Source organism: Diadema antillarum, unplaced genomic scaffold, assembly GCF_040938485.1.
Source record: "Diadema antillarum isolate AM-2024a unplaced genomic scaffold, OU_Dant_1.0 seq00000637_RagTag, whole genome shotgun sequence".
NCBI lineage: Eukaryota > Metazoa > Echinodermata > Echinoidea > Diadematoida > Diadematidae > Diadema > Diadema antillarum.
Genome location: NW_027271554.1, coordinates 1,091,369 through 1,108,178, shown reverse-complemented (window position 1 = coordinate 1,108,178; position 16,810 = coordinate 1,091,369). Strand labels below are relative to the sequence as shown.

At 38.3% G+C, this 16,810-nt stretch overlaps 1 protein-coding gene across 1 annotated transcript; it reads left to right on the top strand.

Annotated features, from left to right (window-relative positions):
* Positions 1-1,061: 1,061 nt before the first annotated feature.
* Positions 1,062-15,091, top strand: LOC139736350 (lactadherin-like). Its single transcript, XM_071647105.1, has 7 exons — positions 1,062-1,295; positions 7,639-7,794; positions 9,164-9,320; positions 9,993-10,091; positions 11,761-11,924; positions 14,045-14,203; positions 14,942-15,091. The coding sequence occupies exons 1-7, from the start codon at positions 1,062-1,064 to the stop codon at positions 15,089-15,091; spliced, it is 1,119 nt and encodes a 372-aa protein (XP_071503206.1).
* The last annotated feature ends 1,719 nt before the right edge of the window (positions 15,092-16,810 follow it).

Genomic DNA, 16,810 nt, shown 5'->3' with positions numbered 1-16,810 from the left:
AAGATCATCGAAGTGCTAAATTTGGAAGAATTAGACTCATAACATGCTTTACAAACAATCCACATTTTTCTCTGTAACTGCTTAACCAAATCGGATGGGGTTTTCTGCAAAATAGAGCTAAGATGTTATATTTCAAAACTCTGAAGTACCATTTAGACAGTTTAATCGTATTGGGTGTTATCAATGCCAAAATCCTATTGTAATTTTTTTTGGGGACATACTGTACAAGAATAACTCCCACGATATGCTGATAATTAACTGAGCCGTTGAATCAATGTGAATGTTTCAGAAAGAAAAGAGAACATCAAGAAATTATCATGAGGGACGATTTTGGAGTGTCAGGTCAGCTTACTGTCTAGGGTACCTTATGTGACCGTGCACCTCAAAATGAACATAAAGTCGCACACACTGATTTTGCGTGAGGACTGAAAATAAGTGAAATGGGTCAACCTAGCCGAACTTGACTTTTTCATATTTTTTGAAAGAGCGAGTCTTCTTGTACATTATGCTAAAATTTGGTATCATAAAACGGGGAGGAAAGTGTGTTTTTGAGCAGTTTATCTCGACCATTTTTTGTAGAATAGTGTGATTAGGTGTGTCTTTAGAATTACTTTTTCATTTCTGAAAAACCTTGTCCACACACTTCACTTTCAACTCTAATAACTTTTGAAAGGATAGTGCTAGAGTTATACATCGTATTAAAGCTTAAAGTCTGCTTTTTCAGAACATGGTCTTAACTAAGAATTTGTGTCTGGCGACTTTTTGTTTGTTTTGAGGTGCAGGATCACTTATACAAATTACTCGTCATTATCATCATACAGAAATATCGTCAGAAGAATGTTTGACGTACGTTGTTCCACGATCACAGCAGACTAGTGGATATGTTACACAAAGATATATAATTCTTTTTTTTTTGTATGTGTTTGTGTATATATTGTATTTGTACAGTGATATTCATACACATAACGTAGATCATTTAAAAAAGGGTACTCCGTACACAAAGGCACGTTTTTAAACTTCATCACACATTCATAATCCTTTCAATGTCAAATCTCCATTCTATGTCCTTGCCTGTCGTCTCGGGCAAACCATGCAATGTAGCAGCCAAAGGTCAGTGTGGAGCCAGCTACAACCTGAACTACACCCTCCATATGAACCGGCGATGTCCGGTAGCAGAGATCAATGGGATGGACGTGCAGCTTATACCAAAACTGACTGGACATCAAGCTCGGCCGGGAAACTGCCGGGCAAACGCGGATCACGGTTACCGCGTCTGCCGGATACCGGGTAAAACAGTAAAAAGAACATTCTCCCATAAACCCCGATCGTGTCAAGGGGAATACATTAACGCCATGTTCAAGATGGAACAAAATAAAATAAGAAAGAAGTGACTCAACATTTTCAGCTGTTTCACGAAAGAGCAATATAGGTCAGAATCATGTGATCATAGTTTATGGAAACTGGATGAGGTAACCATGCTGTTGCCATTAATTAATATTTAATAGCCTTCCACTGGCTTACACTGATATATGTGATAAATTTGACCCACTATCAAAGGAAAGAAATATCAACTTATGATTCAAGAGGGTTGTATAGTTGCAATTTCTTTACCCGTGACGACTTTCGATGTCGTTTTCCTTCTAACACTTCCAGCTAAGGCAAATATGATGTAACATACTCCCTCTTTTACTCTCTGTTTACAGGGGAAACGGATAGGCCGCGCACTAATTCTTTGGGATTAACGTCTGGAAGGAACGCAATGAAAAAGTAGATAATGAGGCAAAAGGCTGGTACGATATCATATGATAAAAACAAATAATTTCCCTACCTGGAATGGTTTAAAGTTGTGACCAAATATTTTCTCTGCTTGGGTGTGCCTGTGGGTGTGTGTGAAATTACTCAGACTGCCTGTCCATGCCGTGTAAGAACGGATACTGCGAGGAAACGATGTACAGCTACACCTGTCATTGCCAACCAGGTTACACAGGGCCTTATTGCGAAACCGGTAAGTTATCTATCTGTGTACATGTATAGTCCGGATCTTGCAAAATTTATCTGTAAAATAACCTTGTTTGTCATTGTGTTTGGAAAAAGCATTTTCCGAGCTGCAAAAATGTTATGCTTTAGCTTGCAAGCAAGAAAGAAAGTCGCAGTTATGGGAAAACTCTGGATTCAGCTTGATGGAGACGTTGTGTAGCTCAGCGGGGTTCCCACTATCGTACGATCTATTACGAACGCTACGATTGGACATTCGTAACTGATCGTGGAAGTTTCGTTGAACTCGTCTGAAATTTCACGTTTGGATACGAGGTCATGCGAGTCAATACGTGTTGCTTCGCTTGGATGCGATATGGTCAAGATTGGTCTATTTCAAGCAATACGATCTGTCACGATCTGGTCTCCAGTTAAAATACGATCCACCAGGACTGTCCCGATCGAGTCCATGATTGGTTCCGATCTACCACTATCATTACGAGCGTGATCCCGATTTGGTGAGAGCAGCTACGTTCTGATACGTTCCAATACGAATACTGCGAACCAATGCGGGCTATTGAGATAAGATACGATATCTTTCACGATCGGGATCAAAAGTGACCCCCATTTAAGGTGCGATTGGACCCGAATGGGAATATTATAGTCGGGCTGACGATTTCATTTTTTCCCCAACTTCTGCAGAGTGATTAGGCCTACTATCCACAACTGACCATTGATGATGGCCAGGGTTGACAGGTTGAGGATGATGAGAACGTGGCCTTTGCAGTATTGCGAATGACGATTACGTTATCATCAGATAGAAAGCATCACCTAGGCCAGCCACAACCTCAAATAGTCCCTCCTCTAATTTAACCTTAAGAAATTAAGAGATTATTGAATCGACGTGCTCATCCTCCCCTCACCAAACCCCCCCCAAAACAAATCAAAACAAAACTAAACGAATGTACACAAGATCAGATCATTGTCCCATCTTCTCCAGAAAAAAAAGCAGGACATAATTATGTTTTCACATTTCTTTGAAATACATGAAGAACATATGATGAAATTGAAGCTAAAAAAGAGGATGGGATCTTTTTGAATGCTAACATAATATGTGTTATATAAGAAAGTTGCCCGAACTGATAGCATTGCTTGTGTGTTTGATTTCATATTCGCATAGTATTGCATCATATGCATTTTTATTTCAAAATGTCGTTATTTAATGAGGTATTGAAAGTTCAATTGGTTTGGCTTGATTCATTGTTTTATTTAACAGTGTTTAACAAAACTGACATACACACACAACAGAAAGGTAACTCCCCTAAAATAATATCACTTTTTAACCAAAAAAAAAGTCTTAAGAAAAATTATATCACAGGGGTATTGCTACACTTATTGACTAACTTCTATGTGAAAAATAATGACAGAGATCTTTATAATTATGCACGAGTGACCTTACATCCACGATAGTGGTCTCTTTTCAAAAGTCACAAAAGATAATTTGTGGGGTATATGTGGAACATTCTGCTTCTGGTGGATGTTTCAGTGGTGTTGCTATTTTGTATTTCATTGTACCACCCCTCCCTTATTCAACCTCGCGGAATACAAATGATTTGCGAGTAAAATAAGGGCAAATGTGCAAAATAAGCAGAAGGAAAGTGAAAAAGTCGATCCCGATCAACACGATTAAGAAGCACGATCAGATAAGATTTACTGCGTTTTGATATGATCCAAGACAATCTGATGCGATGATCACGATCAAAAATTAATCGTGTTAATCGTAGAAAATTGTTGAACCGTCCAAACATTTTCTACGATTAACGCGATTGCCACGATTGACCTCAAGATGTGATACAAGCTAAAACGACCTGATAAGATCACCACGATTGCTTCACGATTAAGACCATGATTTCAATCATGGCGCAAATCGTGATAGTGAGAACCCCGCTCTCAAAGCGGCGTTCCACTACCGTGCGATCTGTTACGAACGTCATGATTGGCCATTCGGAACTGATCGTGGAAGTTTTGTTCAACTCACCTGAAAATTCACGTTTGTGTACGAGGTGATGCGAGTCGATTCGTATCTAGTTTCCACTTCAAATACGATCCCATAGGATTGAGCCCAGGATTGGTTACGATCTAACATGATCATTATGATCGCGATCTCCGATCTGGTCATAGCCGACTGTGTGAACACATTGTGTACACACTGTGGAACACTGCGTTCTTTCCAACAGAAATATAAACTGTCTCCCTTTCCTTATCTTATTTTATTTCTTTTCTTGAATATTCATATATTTTTTTCACTTCATATCGTGACCTGATATGCGCGTTCGTCGTTTTTGCATTTTATTATACCTAGTTTCATCGTGGGTACAGAAATTAAATTATTACAAAAAGTCAAGTGAGGAGCTATAGGCGTACTTTCACATTTGTACTGATGTTTTCTTAGTGATTGAGACGTCAAAACAACTGTATCTTAATATGTTTTTTCTTAATTCCTCCTTCTCCTCCTCCTCCTCCACCTCCTCCTCCCCCTCGTCCTCATCATTTAATCAAGGTCCAACATCAACTGCAGCTCCATCTACTGCCACCCCCTTGTTATCTGCAACATCCAGTCCTTGCAGTCCCCTTGAGGCGGTTACTGGTGACTTGACCGGTAAGGGAAACCATGGTACAGTACTGCTTCTACTCCTTTCCAACTTATAAAGATCACCTTGTGTGCATTAGCTTTTGGGTGATCAGCGCGTAGGAGTACTGGCCCGTTTACACCAAGCACGGCACGGGGAATGGGCCGGGTTTTCGTTATGGTAAGCCAAAAGGAATCATGTCTTGTTCTGTTAAAAAAGAATCAGTAATTCGGTACATAATCATCCCAAATGGTATCTTATGTCAAAATCAAGACCAACAAATCAGCAGTAGAAGGTTAGTCTTGTAACAAAATTATTAGCGGGAAGTGATATTGTAACAGAACCAGATATGGTTCCAGTTGGCGCACCATAACAAAAACCCGGCTCCGTCGTGCCGGATTTGGTGTAGGGCTCACACCCGTAAATACAATGGAATGTCCGAGACCCCTTCACAAGTTCGTACCAAAGATACCAAAATAAATGAAGAAAAAAAATGATTAAAAATCAATGATGTAGTTTAGCAAAAAACTGACTGAGTATGAATTCATCTACAAACTGCATTTTGGTTGGAAGATAAAAGCTTTTCTGATGGCATTTGAGGGGACTATATTTCATTGGGTACGTGTACGGAAAATAGGTGATTTTTTGAGTGACAAGAACTCGTAGTCTGGCTTTGTGGACCCCTGGACAGAATTTGAACAGAATGATCCACCCTGAAAATTTGATGGATGAAAGGGTATATCTCACTTATCCAGGTTAGTGAAGCTGAAATAGCCTACCTCATTTCTCCCAGCTATTTTACAGAATTTTTTGAAATTTGATTTTTAACACACATCCCTATGGGGAAATATTTATGGGTGTGAGCCCTGTAAACGCAGCTTTAAGGACGCCCTCGCAGGGCGTCCTTGCGTAGGAAGCAACCAATGCACTTTTGCGCCTTGCAAGCGCTTTCGCAAATCCTCGACGGGGTGGCTCAGTCGAGATATTCCTGGTGCGATTGTGCGTTTGACGTCACTTTCTTTCAGCTACGTCTGAAACGCAGGATGCCCAGCTTTGAAATATACCATGTAGTGGCGGATCCAGGGAGGACCGCACCGCACCGCCCCTTTAAATTTGTAAAGGCGCCCCCTCTTTACAGAATTCATGGATCCCCCCTGCTGTGCAATAACCCGAAATCAATTTGCACAAGACACCCAAAATCTAACGTTTATGTTGCTGCTAACTTTTGCTTTTCGCGACATGGACACTGTAGGGAAATAATGTTCTGAGCATGCGCAAAATCGTTTATCAAAACCGATCTTGCGTCGTCTGAGTTTTCACATTTGGAGAAGTTAGGCAAAAAAACAACGGGAGGTCCCTATTTTCTAATTCCACCCAGAACTAAACCATATCAAGCATTTTCAAAGGGTCAAAAACTTCCAATGATTTGGTTACTCAGAGTCTACAGAGTCTAAGCTTCAAATTTATCAAAATGTTACTTGAAAAGGATTACAACATATGTCCTCTCAAATTCATGGCGCCGAAAGCTCTTGGATACGATGATCATTTGTACAGTAAGAGCACCATTTTACATTGTGATAGGCTGCGTCTACCCGGAATCTACAGCTACTTTCAGTGTCAGTTTCAATTCAGTTTCAGTTTTATTTCATTTCTTTTTTTTAACGGAAATCACACACGAAAATTGCTAAAGCACGAGATTCTATCTGACAACAAAAATAGAATTAATAGATTAGAAAAAGAATAAACAAAATTGTTAATTTCGCAGTATTTCCGATCTTCATTGTTACCATGTTTTGATTTGTGTTATTTGTATGTAATTGAATTGTTGAAATTGAAATCGAAATGAAATGAAATGCAATGAAACTTTGCTGAGTACTCGTTAATCCTTCCTTCTCCCCTTCCAAGAATTTTGCGAAATAATGAGTCTTCGTTGTTGTTGTTGTTGTCTTCCACTTATAATCTTCACTTCTTGCGATTTTTCTCCCAGAAATACCAATGTGGGCAAAGGCACTAGGTATGGAAAGTGGCTCCATACCGGATACAAGCATCACGGCGTCTAGCTTGTGGTTGTGGTTCGACCCCAAGAAAGGGCGACTAAACTACCGGGGCGCGTGGGGCCCCTAAAACCGAAAATTCTTCATGGATCCAGGTATATTGCATAAAAGATAATATTGGTCAGCCATAGTCATCAACTAACAAGCAAAAGAAAAAAAAAATCGACTGAACTGAAAAACCTTTTTGCTCTTGATAATTGTGTTTGAAATAACAGCCTTTTACTATTGACAAGTTTTTGTGATATTGGAAGCGGTACTAAAGAAAAGAAAAGGAAATAAATATAAAAGTGCTGACACTATTCAAAATTAAAAAAGAAGAGCCATAAAAGAAAATAAGCAATACGTCTATTATGTTTCAGCGATGTTTTGCTGTTGGTTCTTTTTCTTACCTATGTAAATTCTCTCCATATTTTCTCTCTCTGTGTCTGTCTGTCTGTCTGTCTCTCTCTGTCTCTCTCTAAGGTGCCCATCATGAAATTTACATGAAATCTATATTTAAATGATAAGTACGTTGTCAAGTTGGTATGAACCTTTTAACTTTGTTTTTTTTTTTAACTTTTTCATCACGGGATGGCTTATTCTTGTTCTCTTTCCCCCATTTTCATATACGTCTTTTACGATCACAGTAAAAAATGATACATAAGATGATAGCATGGTATGGGACGATCGACATAACAGTTGGTTTTTTTTTTTTTGGGGGGGGGGGTGGTGGGCTAACCATACCTATCAAAAAGAAGGTTTTCAACGATGACGAAAATCGATACAAGAAGTGTTGGACTCGACTGGACTCGACGAAAAATAGTTACATTCGCACCAACAAGTAAAGATGCATTCATAATTTCACTCATTTAAAGCTGATGAAACGTATACGTCGTGTAAAAATGTAAACTTTTTTTATGCGCGGTGTCACAAAACGGGTGATGGTTTACTTCGATGTGAACCGACGGGTACGTTTCTTGGTATGGTTTGCCTCATAACAGGTCGAACTCGAGCATCCGACCTGCATAGTGGGACTCGCAACTCAAGGTCAATGGCGGAATGACCAATGGGTGAAAGCGTACAAGGTTGGATGTGGACTGGAGGCAGGGGACATCGTTATGGTGACTGAAAACTCACCCTTTGGTGTCTCAGAGAAGGTAACATCTCAGATTATCATTCTTTGTTTCTTTTCGGGGGGGTTCTTTTTGTTGTAATTTTGTTAACGACAACAAAGAAACAAGAAAACATTTTCATTTTTTACCCCTTTGTGAAACCTGTCATGAGAGGAATGTTAATACCAAACAAGCAAAGAAAGAACAAAGAAACACGAGTCAGGAAGCTGATTTCTGGTTGCATCTCTATTTACGTTTGCGTTGATGATGTCAAAAAAAAAGAAGAAGAAGAAGTCATAAGACACATGAAATAAACAACAACAACAAAAAAAAAAGATGGAGGAAAAAAAAAAAGCGCAGACCTCCGCCAAGCAGTTCATTTCCGCCCATACAGGCATGCTGAAAATCGCCCAATATAGATGTCTTTTGTTTACGTCACCAGCTTCCAGTTGCTCGGCGCCTCACCCGAGCAGAGCACGCGCTTTGAACAGAGCATCTCGCGTACCTCAATCAATTATTATGCGCAGCTTGAATTTCCAAGTTCATTGACCTTATCTGTTACAGGATAAAAAAAAATCAAATTTTATTTCCGGATCACTACCAAAATTTAGTCATCTGTTCCTTGTGTCAATATCAACTTTCCTTTCAAGTTTCATTCAACTCCGTGCACAACTTTTCTGTGTTATTTTGCAAACAGATAAACCAACGCCGATGATAACTTTTAACCTTCTCCTTCCTTGGCTGAGTAGCAAATGAAAAAGTCTTCACTGATATTACCGTAACGTTAAAATAGGATTTCACTTTATTTGCTCTTCTTAAGTGACAAGTTTCTAGCTCTGCGACGTGAAAGAAAATGGGTGTCAAAATTGTACACAATAAAAAGAGAACCCAGACATATATATGTATTGCTAATTGAATTTTAAATCAATATCAAAAGAATGTGCCTTGCTCCGTTTTGCCAAAGCCGGACAAACTATTCGCCCAACAGCCGTTCTCACTTTATTGTTTAAAATTGCGGCCATGAAACTTGCTGGAAATCATGAGAAAAATTCAAAGAGCATAAGGGCCTGGTCATTATATTATTCTAAATGGACACTTCATAAGTTTCGGATCGCTATGCTCTTTTTAGCTTTTATTCGAGACTAAGAAAATATGGTGTGAAGAAAGATTGCTTCGAGGAAATCTACAACTGCCATGCAGACAAAAAAGAATATGAAAATATACTAACGATAACAAGGCACTGTTACAGGCACGTTAAAGTTCGATTGATTTTGCTTTTAAGCCTACCCAGATTTATCAAACTTTCAACGCGAAGTGCCATACAACAACATCGATCAAGTAACTGTTATTTTTGTGTTTGTTTTTAGCTTCATGAAGCTGTTAGATATGTAACGGCATATCGTCTGTCTTGCAGATCTTTTCAGCCAATACGGATTCAAACACGGTGGTGTACAACAGCCTTCCTGAACCACACCTTTGCCGCTTTGTGCAGGTCCATCCGGTCTCGTGGTACGATTATCCCAGCATGCGTATCGAGCTCTACACTGGGAGTGTCAACTCCGAAACTTGGAGTAAGAGGCAAATGATTACGTCACGTAACGATATTCCGCATTGTCATTAGAGTTTAACTACGCAGCAAAAAGTCTTGAGTTTAATATGAATATGAAACACCGAGCTAGTGTTCAATTTCCGGTGCTCATTTGTGGTGTTAGATTATCAAGGGTAGAAATTTATAAAAAAAAACAAATTTGGTAAAAGTGCATGTAGTTTGCAAAGGCAATAAATTGATTAGAATTTCCTTTTTCCTCATGGATACCGAGTTTGAGTAGAAACATCCACGCTTCTCCAGAAATTGAGAGACATATCAAACCCATACTCACAGTAATCTATGAGTCAATCGAATGTGTACAGATGATAGAGACGACATTTTATGAGTGTGCAAATTTATAACAAATACACAATGGTGTGATATGGTTTGATGTGATTCGCCTAGCAAGCAAATAGGAAAGAGTTAAAAAAAAAGAAAATGGGAAAGCGTTCTGGAATTACTTGAGAGTCTGTCAAAGGTGAACAAATTATATAGTTATATTGTTAGCCTGGATACACACATGCTTTATCATGATATACGCACTCTCCTCGCATTCGTCTTCCCTCGCTCCCTCCTGTTCTCCTCCTCCTCCTCCTCCTCCTCCCGATCATCATCATCACTCACCAAGGTCCAACATCACCCGCATCATCACCAGATGTCAGCTCCTCCTTGTCGACAACGCTCAGTTCTTGTAGCCCCCTGGACAACGTGCTTGAGGCAGTTATGGACGACTTGACAATCCAAGGAAGCCTGGGTGCAGTATTGTGTTACCTTTTTTCTAGCACTGAGTTTATAGCTTGAGAATGATTATGTATTTTTATATTTTTGTTTTTACTAGGTTAGCAAGATTACCTCAGATTGTCCATTTTATGAAGACTATTTCATTTTTTGTAACATTTACTGCATGAGGCTGATTCTTTCATTTCATGACCACAATACCCTTCTTTCCATCAATCTTTTAAACGGTTAATTTGCTCTTTCAGTTTGTGCCTCATAGCATGTAAATATATCACAATCGAGCTTTATATTTTGTGACGTTCAATTTTTATATTGAAGTCATAATAGTCTCCTCACTAGCCAATCTTATTTAACGTTATAATCGTTTACATTATTGCATTTTTAAGAAACTTGTTGACATATTTGACAGGGTATTTGCAAGGAGGATGTATTTCTAATGTTCAATGTTGCATTCCTCATTCTAAACCAAAAACCTTTTGGAGCATTTTACTCCAACCGTTCTCTAGAAATGAATTTAAATGACATTGGTACAAAGCGGCTGGAGGTACAGATGCCTCATACATGTTGGTTTGATTTTGCTGAAGTTTTTTTTTTAATGTGTGTGCGCGCATAAGTGTGTACCTGTGTGTGTCTGTGTCTATGATTGGTAATGATAGATAGCAAACACATTTGAACGCAAACATTCCCATTCTTTACACAATTTCATTTAACCTGACCTATTGAAATGACCTTCGGATATTGCCGTTGTTGACGTTGCTAAATCTAAATCTCTAGCTGCTTGTTCGATGCGCAAAGTTCATATTTTATTCTTGTGAGGTTTTAATACCAATCTTTTCAAAAATAAACTGCCGGGGAGAGAACAACATCGGTATGAAAGGTTTTTTAAAAATTGCAACAAACTGTAACATATAACGGCCGCTGACCATGGTCAGTTACGTGCAGTCTTCAATGAGTGCGTTCGTTGCATTACGGAGTTTTTTGCAAATTCAATTTCTTATCCTCCGAATATCAGAGATTTAAAAAAAAAACTGTTATACACGACACACACACATACAACCTCTCTCACGCACACACGTACACACACTCTAAAAAGACTCGAGCCAGAACTGACCCGGAACTGGGTCCGTTGGGGTCATACACCGTTCCGGGTCAGAAATGACTTGGAATTTGGTCATGAAGACCCCGAATGGGGTCATCCTCACCCGATTCATGACTCTGAATGGGTCATATCTGACCACACTCCATGTCATTTCTGACCCGGAACGGTGTATGACCCCAACGGACCCAGTTCCGGGTCAGTTCTGACTCGGATGTTTTAAGAGTGCACATAGCGGTATATTTTATCAAGGCTCGACACTATTTATACATGTATATTTATTTATCTTTTCATTTATTTATTTATTTATTTATTTATTTATTTATTTACCTATCCATTTACTTACTATTTTCAATGGCCCAAACTCTATTTCTGGAGACCTAGGACGCCACTAATATCCAGCTTTGTACGTGTATAATAGATATACAACCATCAATGCACATTTCCGGATTATTTCTCAGTTCCTTCATTCCTATATAAACTAGGTTTTTCGTTGTTAAAGTACATGTCCTTGTTGTTATTGTTGTTGTTTTCTTTTTGAAAGCCATATATCCAGATTATTCTCTCTTTTTTTCCAATTTACTTCTAGAAATTCCCGCCTTGGCAAAGGCGCTAGGGATGGAAGCTCACACCATTCCGGATATAAGCATTACGGCGTCTAGCTTCTTTTCGTCCCAATTTACACCCCAGCAAGGGCGACTCAACGCTTATGGAGGATGGAGTCCGACGTTCAGTATCAATAGCTGGATCCAGGTAAGTGTATATCAAATGATGATATCGATCAGCCAAAACAAATAAATTGTGACCCTGCATCACAAAAACCAACAAAAAGTCGCCAAAAATAAATTTTTAAGTAAGGGCAGATTCTAAAAGAGCACTCTTCAATCTTGAAAATGATGTCTTAATGAATGCAAAATGGATTTTTTCAATCTATCTGAAATAGAGGGTCTGTATTCAATTACCTCACCAAACTGTGCTCTGTGTGACGAATAGAACAAAATGCATAGTGTCTAACTCCAAGGCAATCACAAAGAGGGATTATCAGATTAAATCGAAGTCGTGTACACTGTATTAACAAATTCTATTCATGACCACTATTCACTTTTAAAGCAGTATAGCATTATCTTTTTCGAAGTTATTAGAGTTGAAAGTGAAGAGGGTGTAAAAGGGTCTCTAAGAAATAACACAGAGCCTCTGAAACAAACCTTGCCCCTACAAAAAAAAGGCCTTCGTAAATTGTAGAATAACTGTAAGCAAAAGAATTTTGCATTCATTTTACGACCCAAACAAAACTTACATATTATTTGAAAGAAGAATTGCTCTTTCAGGAAATACAAAAAAATAAAAATAAAACTGACTAGGTTCTCCCATTCTACCCATTTTGAGTCATCGTGGAAAAAAATGTGAGCATGCTACTTTTTGTTGGTTTTGTGATGCGCTGTTACAATTCTTATTGTAAAAGAAGCCAGAAAATAAACCGTAAGAACAAGCGAATAAACAAACACTGCTTGATATTTGAGATAAGCAAAAAAGAAAGAAGAAAGGGAAAGAAAACAGGACAAAGTCAATAACTACAAAAAGAGCTGAACACAATGAACACAGAAAATCAGAGTAAAATCAACGATGTATATCAGCGTAGGGCTACTACTAGACTTGCGTACCGATGTTTGTTTTGCTTTGCTTTTTACGTCCAGTTCTCTCGGCTAAAGTTCGGGAAAAGAACAACAACCAAACATGTACATTGTATTTCTTATTTCGCGTAGTCGGTAGTCATGACGTCAAAGATCAAAGGATATATGGGCATAAACATTTGGCTTGATCTGACAGTAACCCTGGAACAAATGATCTGATTTTCACCAAATTCGCAAGGTTATCATGTTTATAACGAATTCAGAAAGAAAACAATTAGCATTTGGAGCGTAACCTTAGAACCCCTTAATGTATCGGAATGAAAGTTGATATAATTTGATGATGATGATAATGATGATGATGATGATGATAATAATAATAATGATGATAATAATAATAATAATAATAATAATAACAACAAAAATAATAATAGTAGCTACTTGCATAGCGCACATGTCCTCCTCTCAGTGCTCATGGCGCTTCAAAAACGAAAAGATAGATATACATGTCAACAAAGAAAAAAATGCAAAACAAAAAAACAGATATGTATACCAAATAAAGAATGCAACATATATCAAATAAAAGATACAATATTATTCCGAACATGAATGACAGCAATTACAGTCCTCAATGTGAGAGGAACATAAACGTTTTTAGTTTGGATTTGAATGTCTCTGTAGATGACAGTTCCCTTAACTGAATAGGTAACTGATTCCACAATTTTGGTCCCATGACGTAGAAAGCACGATGCATACTCTGGTTGTTTGGAGTAACAATGCATCTGATGATGAACGTAGACTTCGTGTCGGATTGTATTTTTGAACAGAGTTACTTAGGTATTAGGGGGGAAAAAGACTGAACTAAATGATGTACTAACAACAGAATCTTGAAAATAATCTCTCTTTTTTTTTCTACAGGTAACCAATGTAAGGAACGGAGAATTTGTGATATGGAGTCAAACTTATTTACCTATGGTGAACGTATTTCATTAAGAGCGCTCTACAAATGAATATTGTGTACAACAAACTCACAAAGAATATGCCTCATATAAAAAAGAGGCCAGCAAAACAGAAAAGTAACAGCTTCATGTAGAGGTCAAAAACATGAAGACACGGGGACACTGTACAAAATTTCCTCTTAGTATCTTGGCGCGAAACTGCTGACTTAAGATGTAGATAATAATGTCTCTTCTCTTCTGAACTGACAATACGGTTCTTGCTTTGTGTGTGCCTCTCTTAACACAGGTCGAACTCGACCATCCGACCTGCGTAGTTGGACTAGCGACGCAGGGTACAGACTATTCCAAGCATATGTGGATAAAAGAGTACAAGGTTGGATGCGGACAGCAGGCATATAGCATCGTCATGGTGACAGAAAAATCATCTGATGGAGTCTCAGAGAAGGTAATGATAACTCAGAGGTTTCCTTTCCGCGATTCTCTTATTTGTTTTTATTTTTTCAGTCGAGGACAAAGAAACACCAGAATATATTTTATTATACTCCATTTATATCTCTTTGTGACATCAGACAATTTAAGGAAGAGACAACTACAGCAAGAACTAAAGAACAAAAATAAAGAAGGAAGCTATTTTTTTTTTTGTTCTGATTCTATTGCTCATTTCATGCGAAATTGTTTGCAAAAGTACATTTTAAAAAAGATACATCATTTTAACGTTATCAGCTTTAAACACTGTCTTTATCATCTCCCAACACCCTCTCATCTCCGGAGTGCTCTTTTGTTTTTGCCTCTATTTGTCACAGAGAAGACCAAGTATATCATATGAAAACGACTGAGAAATAGATCGATAAGAAGAAGTTAACCATGCCAATAAACATTCAGTTATTTGCATATTGTTTTCTCTGGGCCCGGCTATATAAATGGATACTTGGCAAAGCCGAGGTAATGATAATGACAGGACCCACTTTTATAGTGTCATTACTGAAGAGGCTACCCTGGATAACGAAAACACTAGTAATATCATCGTTATTGTGACACTATTATTTCAAAGCCTACCAAATCTGACAAATCGCACAAAGAAAACAACACTGAGCACACACCTCAACTGCTTTTGCTGCTGGTGGCTCTTGCAAAGTTTTAAAACGTATTTAAAATACAAAACGACATGTCGTTTTTCTTCCAGATCTTTTCTGCCAATACGGATGCATCCACGGTGGTGTACAACGGCCTTCCTGAACCACACCTTTGCCGCTTCGTGCAGGTCCGTCCGGTGTCGTGGTCTAAACACGTCTCCTTGCGAATGGAGCTTTACACAGTCATGTCCGTTGTTTAAAATACAGGGAAGTAAATAGTCCGATGAGTTTAGGTATCAGAGCGTGACCTGATACATGCGAGTAAGAAAAGCTGAACGTTTGGAGATTTTGTTCAATAACTTCAACTTAATTTTGACTGATATTCGATGGATTTTAACAAATGCCTGTTTTTCGCCAATTCTGTATTCAAAGCTCAGTAAATGGAGGTATTCTGCTTCTACATTTGGAGTCTTGGTCAATGATTGGCGTATTTAAAGGTCGTCGTTACCTTGCGTTCATCATTGACACTTCAGTCGTCAGCTCTGACAATGGAATCATGTTGAAAAAGGGAAAAAAGAGATAGAAACCGATTTTAGGATAAAAATTAATTTTAGGCAAAACAGTCGCTCTTTAACGATGGATCAGTATTGCCATCTGCAGCTGATAGCTTATATTTCCTTCATTGATTCTTTCCAAAGAAACATGTCACTCTTAAAAAAGATTCTCATCCAAAATACTACGTTTTCAAAAGTGCATAGAGAGATAGACTCTATGGAGAGAAAAATCAATGCCACAGGTGATTCAAATAAAATATATGATTCTTGCGTTGAGTTGATTTTCTTGCAACTCATTTGCCAATAGGTCAATATTGATGTATTGGGAACTCGACGCAAGAACCCATTACTGAATAAATAAGCGGGATATATACCCGCACTGTAAAAACATCTGTGTTAGATTTAACACCACGGGTGTTAAATCTAACACCGATCAAACTTCATTAAAGGACCACACCCACAGGTGTTAAAAATGCACTGTGATGGTGTTGAAAAGTGTTCACCTGGCACTTCGTGGTGTTAATTTGACACTGTACCTGGTGTTATTTTGACACTGTACTGGTGTTAATTCAAAAATGACACCACATGGTGTTGATTTGATATTTGTTGGTGTTAATATCAATGGTTTAACACCCGTCCAGCTTTAATAAGAGACCACACCAGCTGGTGTTACTTTGGTGTAAATTTATTTTCACATTTTTTCACAAATCTAGTATTTTAATGTAAAATTTTTGATTGTCTTGTTTAAATTAAGAATTAACAAGAAGTGCAGTTACTAAGAAACTCTTCAAAAAAAAAAACAGTTTTAAATTTGGAAATGACACCCGGGGGTGTTAATTTAACACCATAAATGAGCACCGAAAATTTAACACCAGCTCTGTGTTCACTATTTAACACCGGACTTTTTGCAGTGCGCTGCTACATGGATAAGAATAAGCACTGGCTGTCAGGCGGAATCCCAGTGATCTAGGTGGATACGACGCACACTGTGGCATAGTGGATACGACTCCCAACTCCCGATCGGAGGACCCGAGTTCAAATCCCGCCCAGTGCTTATACGTCCTTGGACAAGATGTTTTTACCCACTATGTCCCTCTCCACCCAGGTGTATAAATGGGTACCTGGCAAGACCAGTGTAATAATGATAGCAGGGCCCTCAGGCAGAGCAGTGGCAACACTGAAGAGGCCACCCTGGGTAAATAAGACCGTATTATTATCATTGTTATTATTATTATTATCATTATCATTATTATTATTATTATTATTATCATTATTATTATTATTATTATTATTATTTTCATTATCTTCCAATCAAGAGATCATTGGTTCGAATCCATCCCTGTGTATACCCATAATGTCTGAATCCCCAGTCTCACTACGGCTGCTAAACTTGAGTAAAACATTGAATACTCTGCTCAGTGCTTG

Excerpts from the sequence above, each read along its gene's own strand:
- LOC139736350 (XM_071647105.1), top strand. The coding sequence starts at position 1,062 with ATGTCCTTGCCTGTCGTCTCGGGCAAACCATGCAATGTAGCAGCCAAA. Across the intron at positions 1,296-7,638 it reads GCCGGATACCGGGTAAAACA|GTCGAACTCGAGCATCCGAC; the intron begins GTAAAAAGAACA and ends GCCTCATAACAG. Across the intron at positions 11,925-14,044 it reads GTATCAATAGCTGGATCCAG|GTCGAACTCGACCATCCGAC; the intron begins GTAAGTGTATAT and ends CTCTTAACACAG.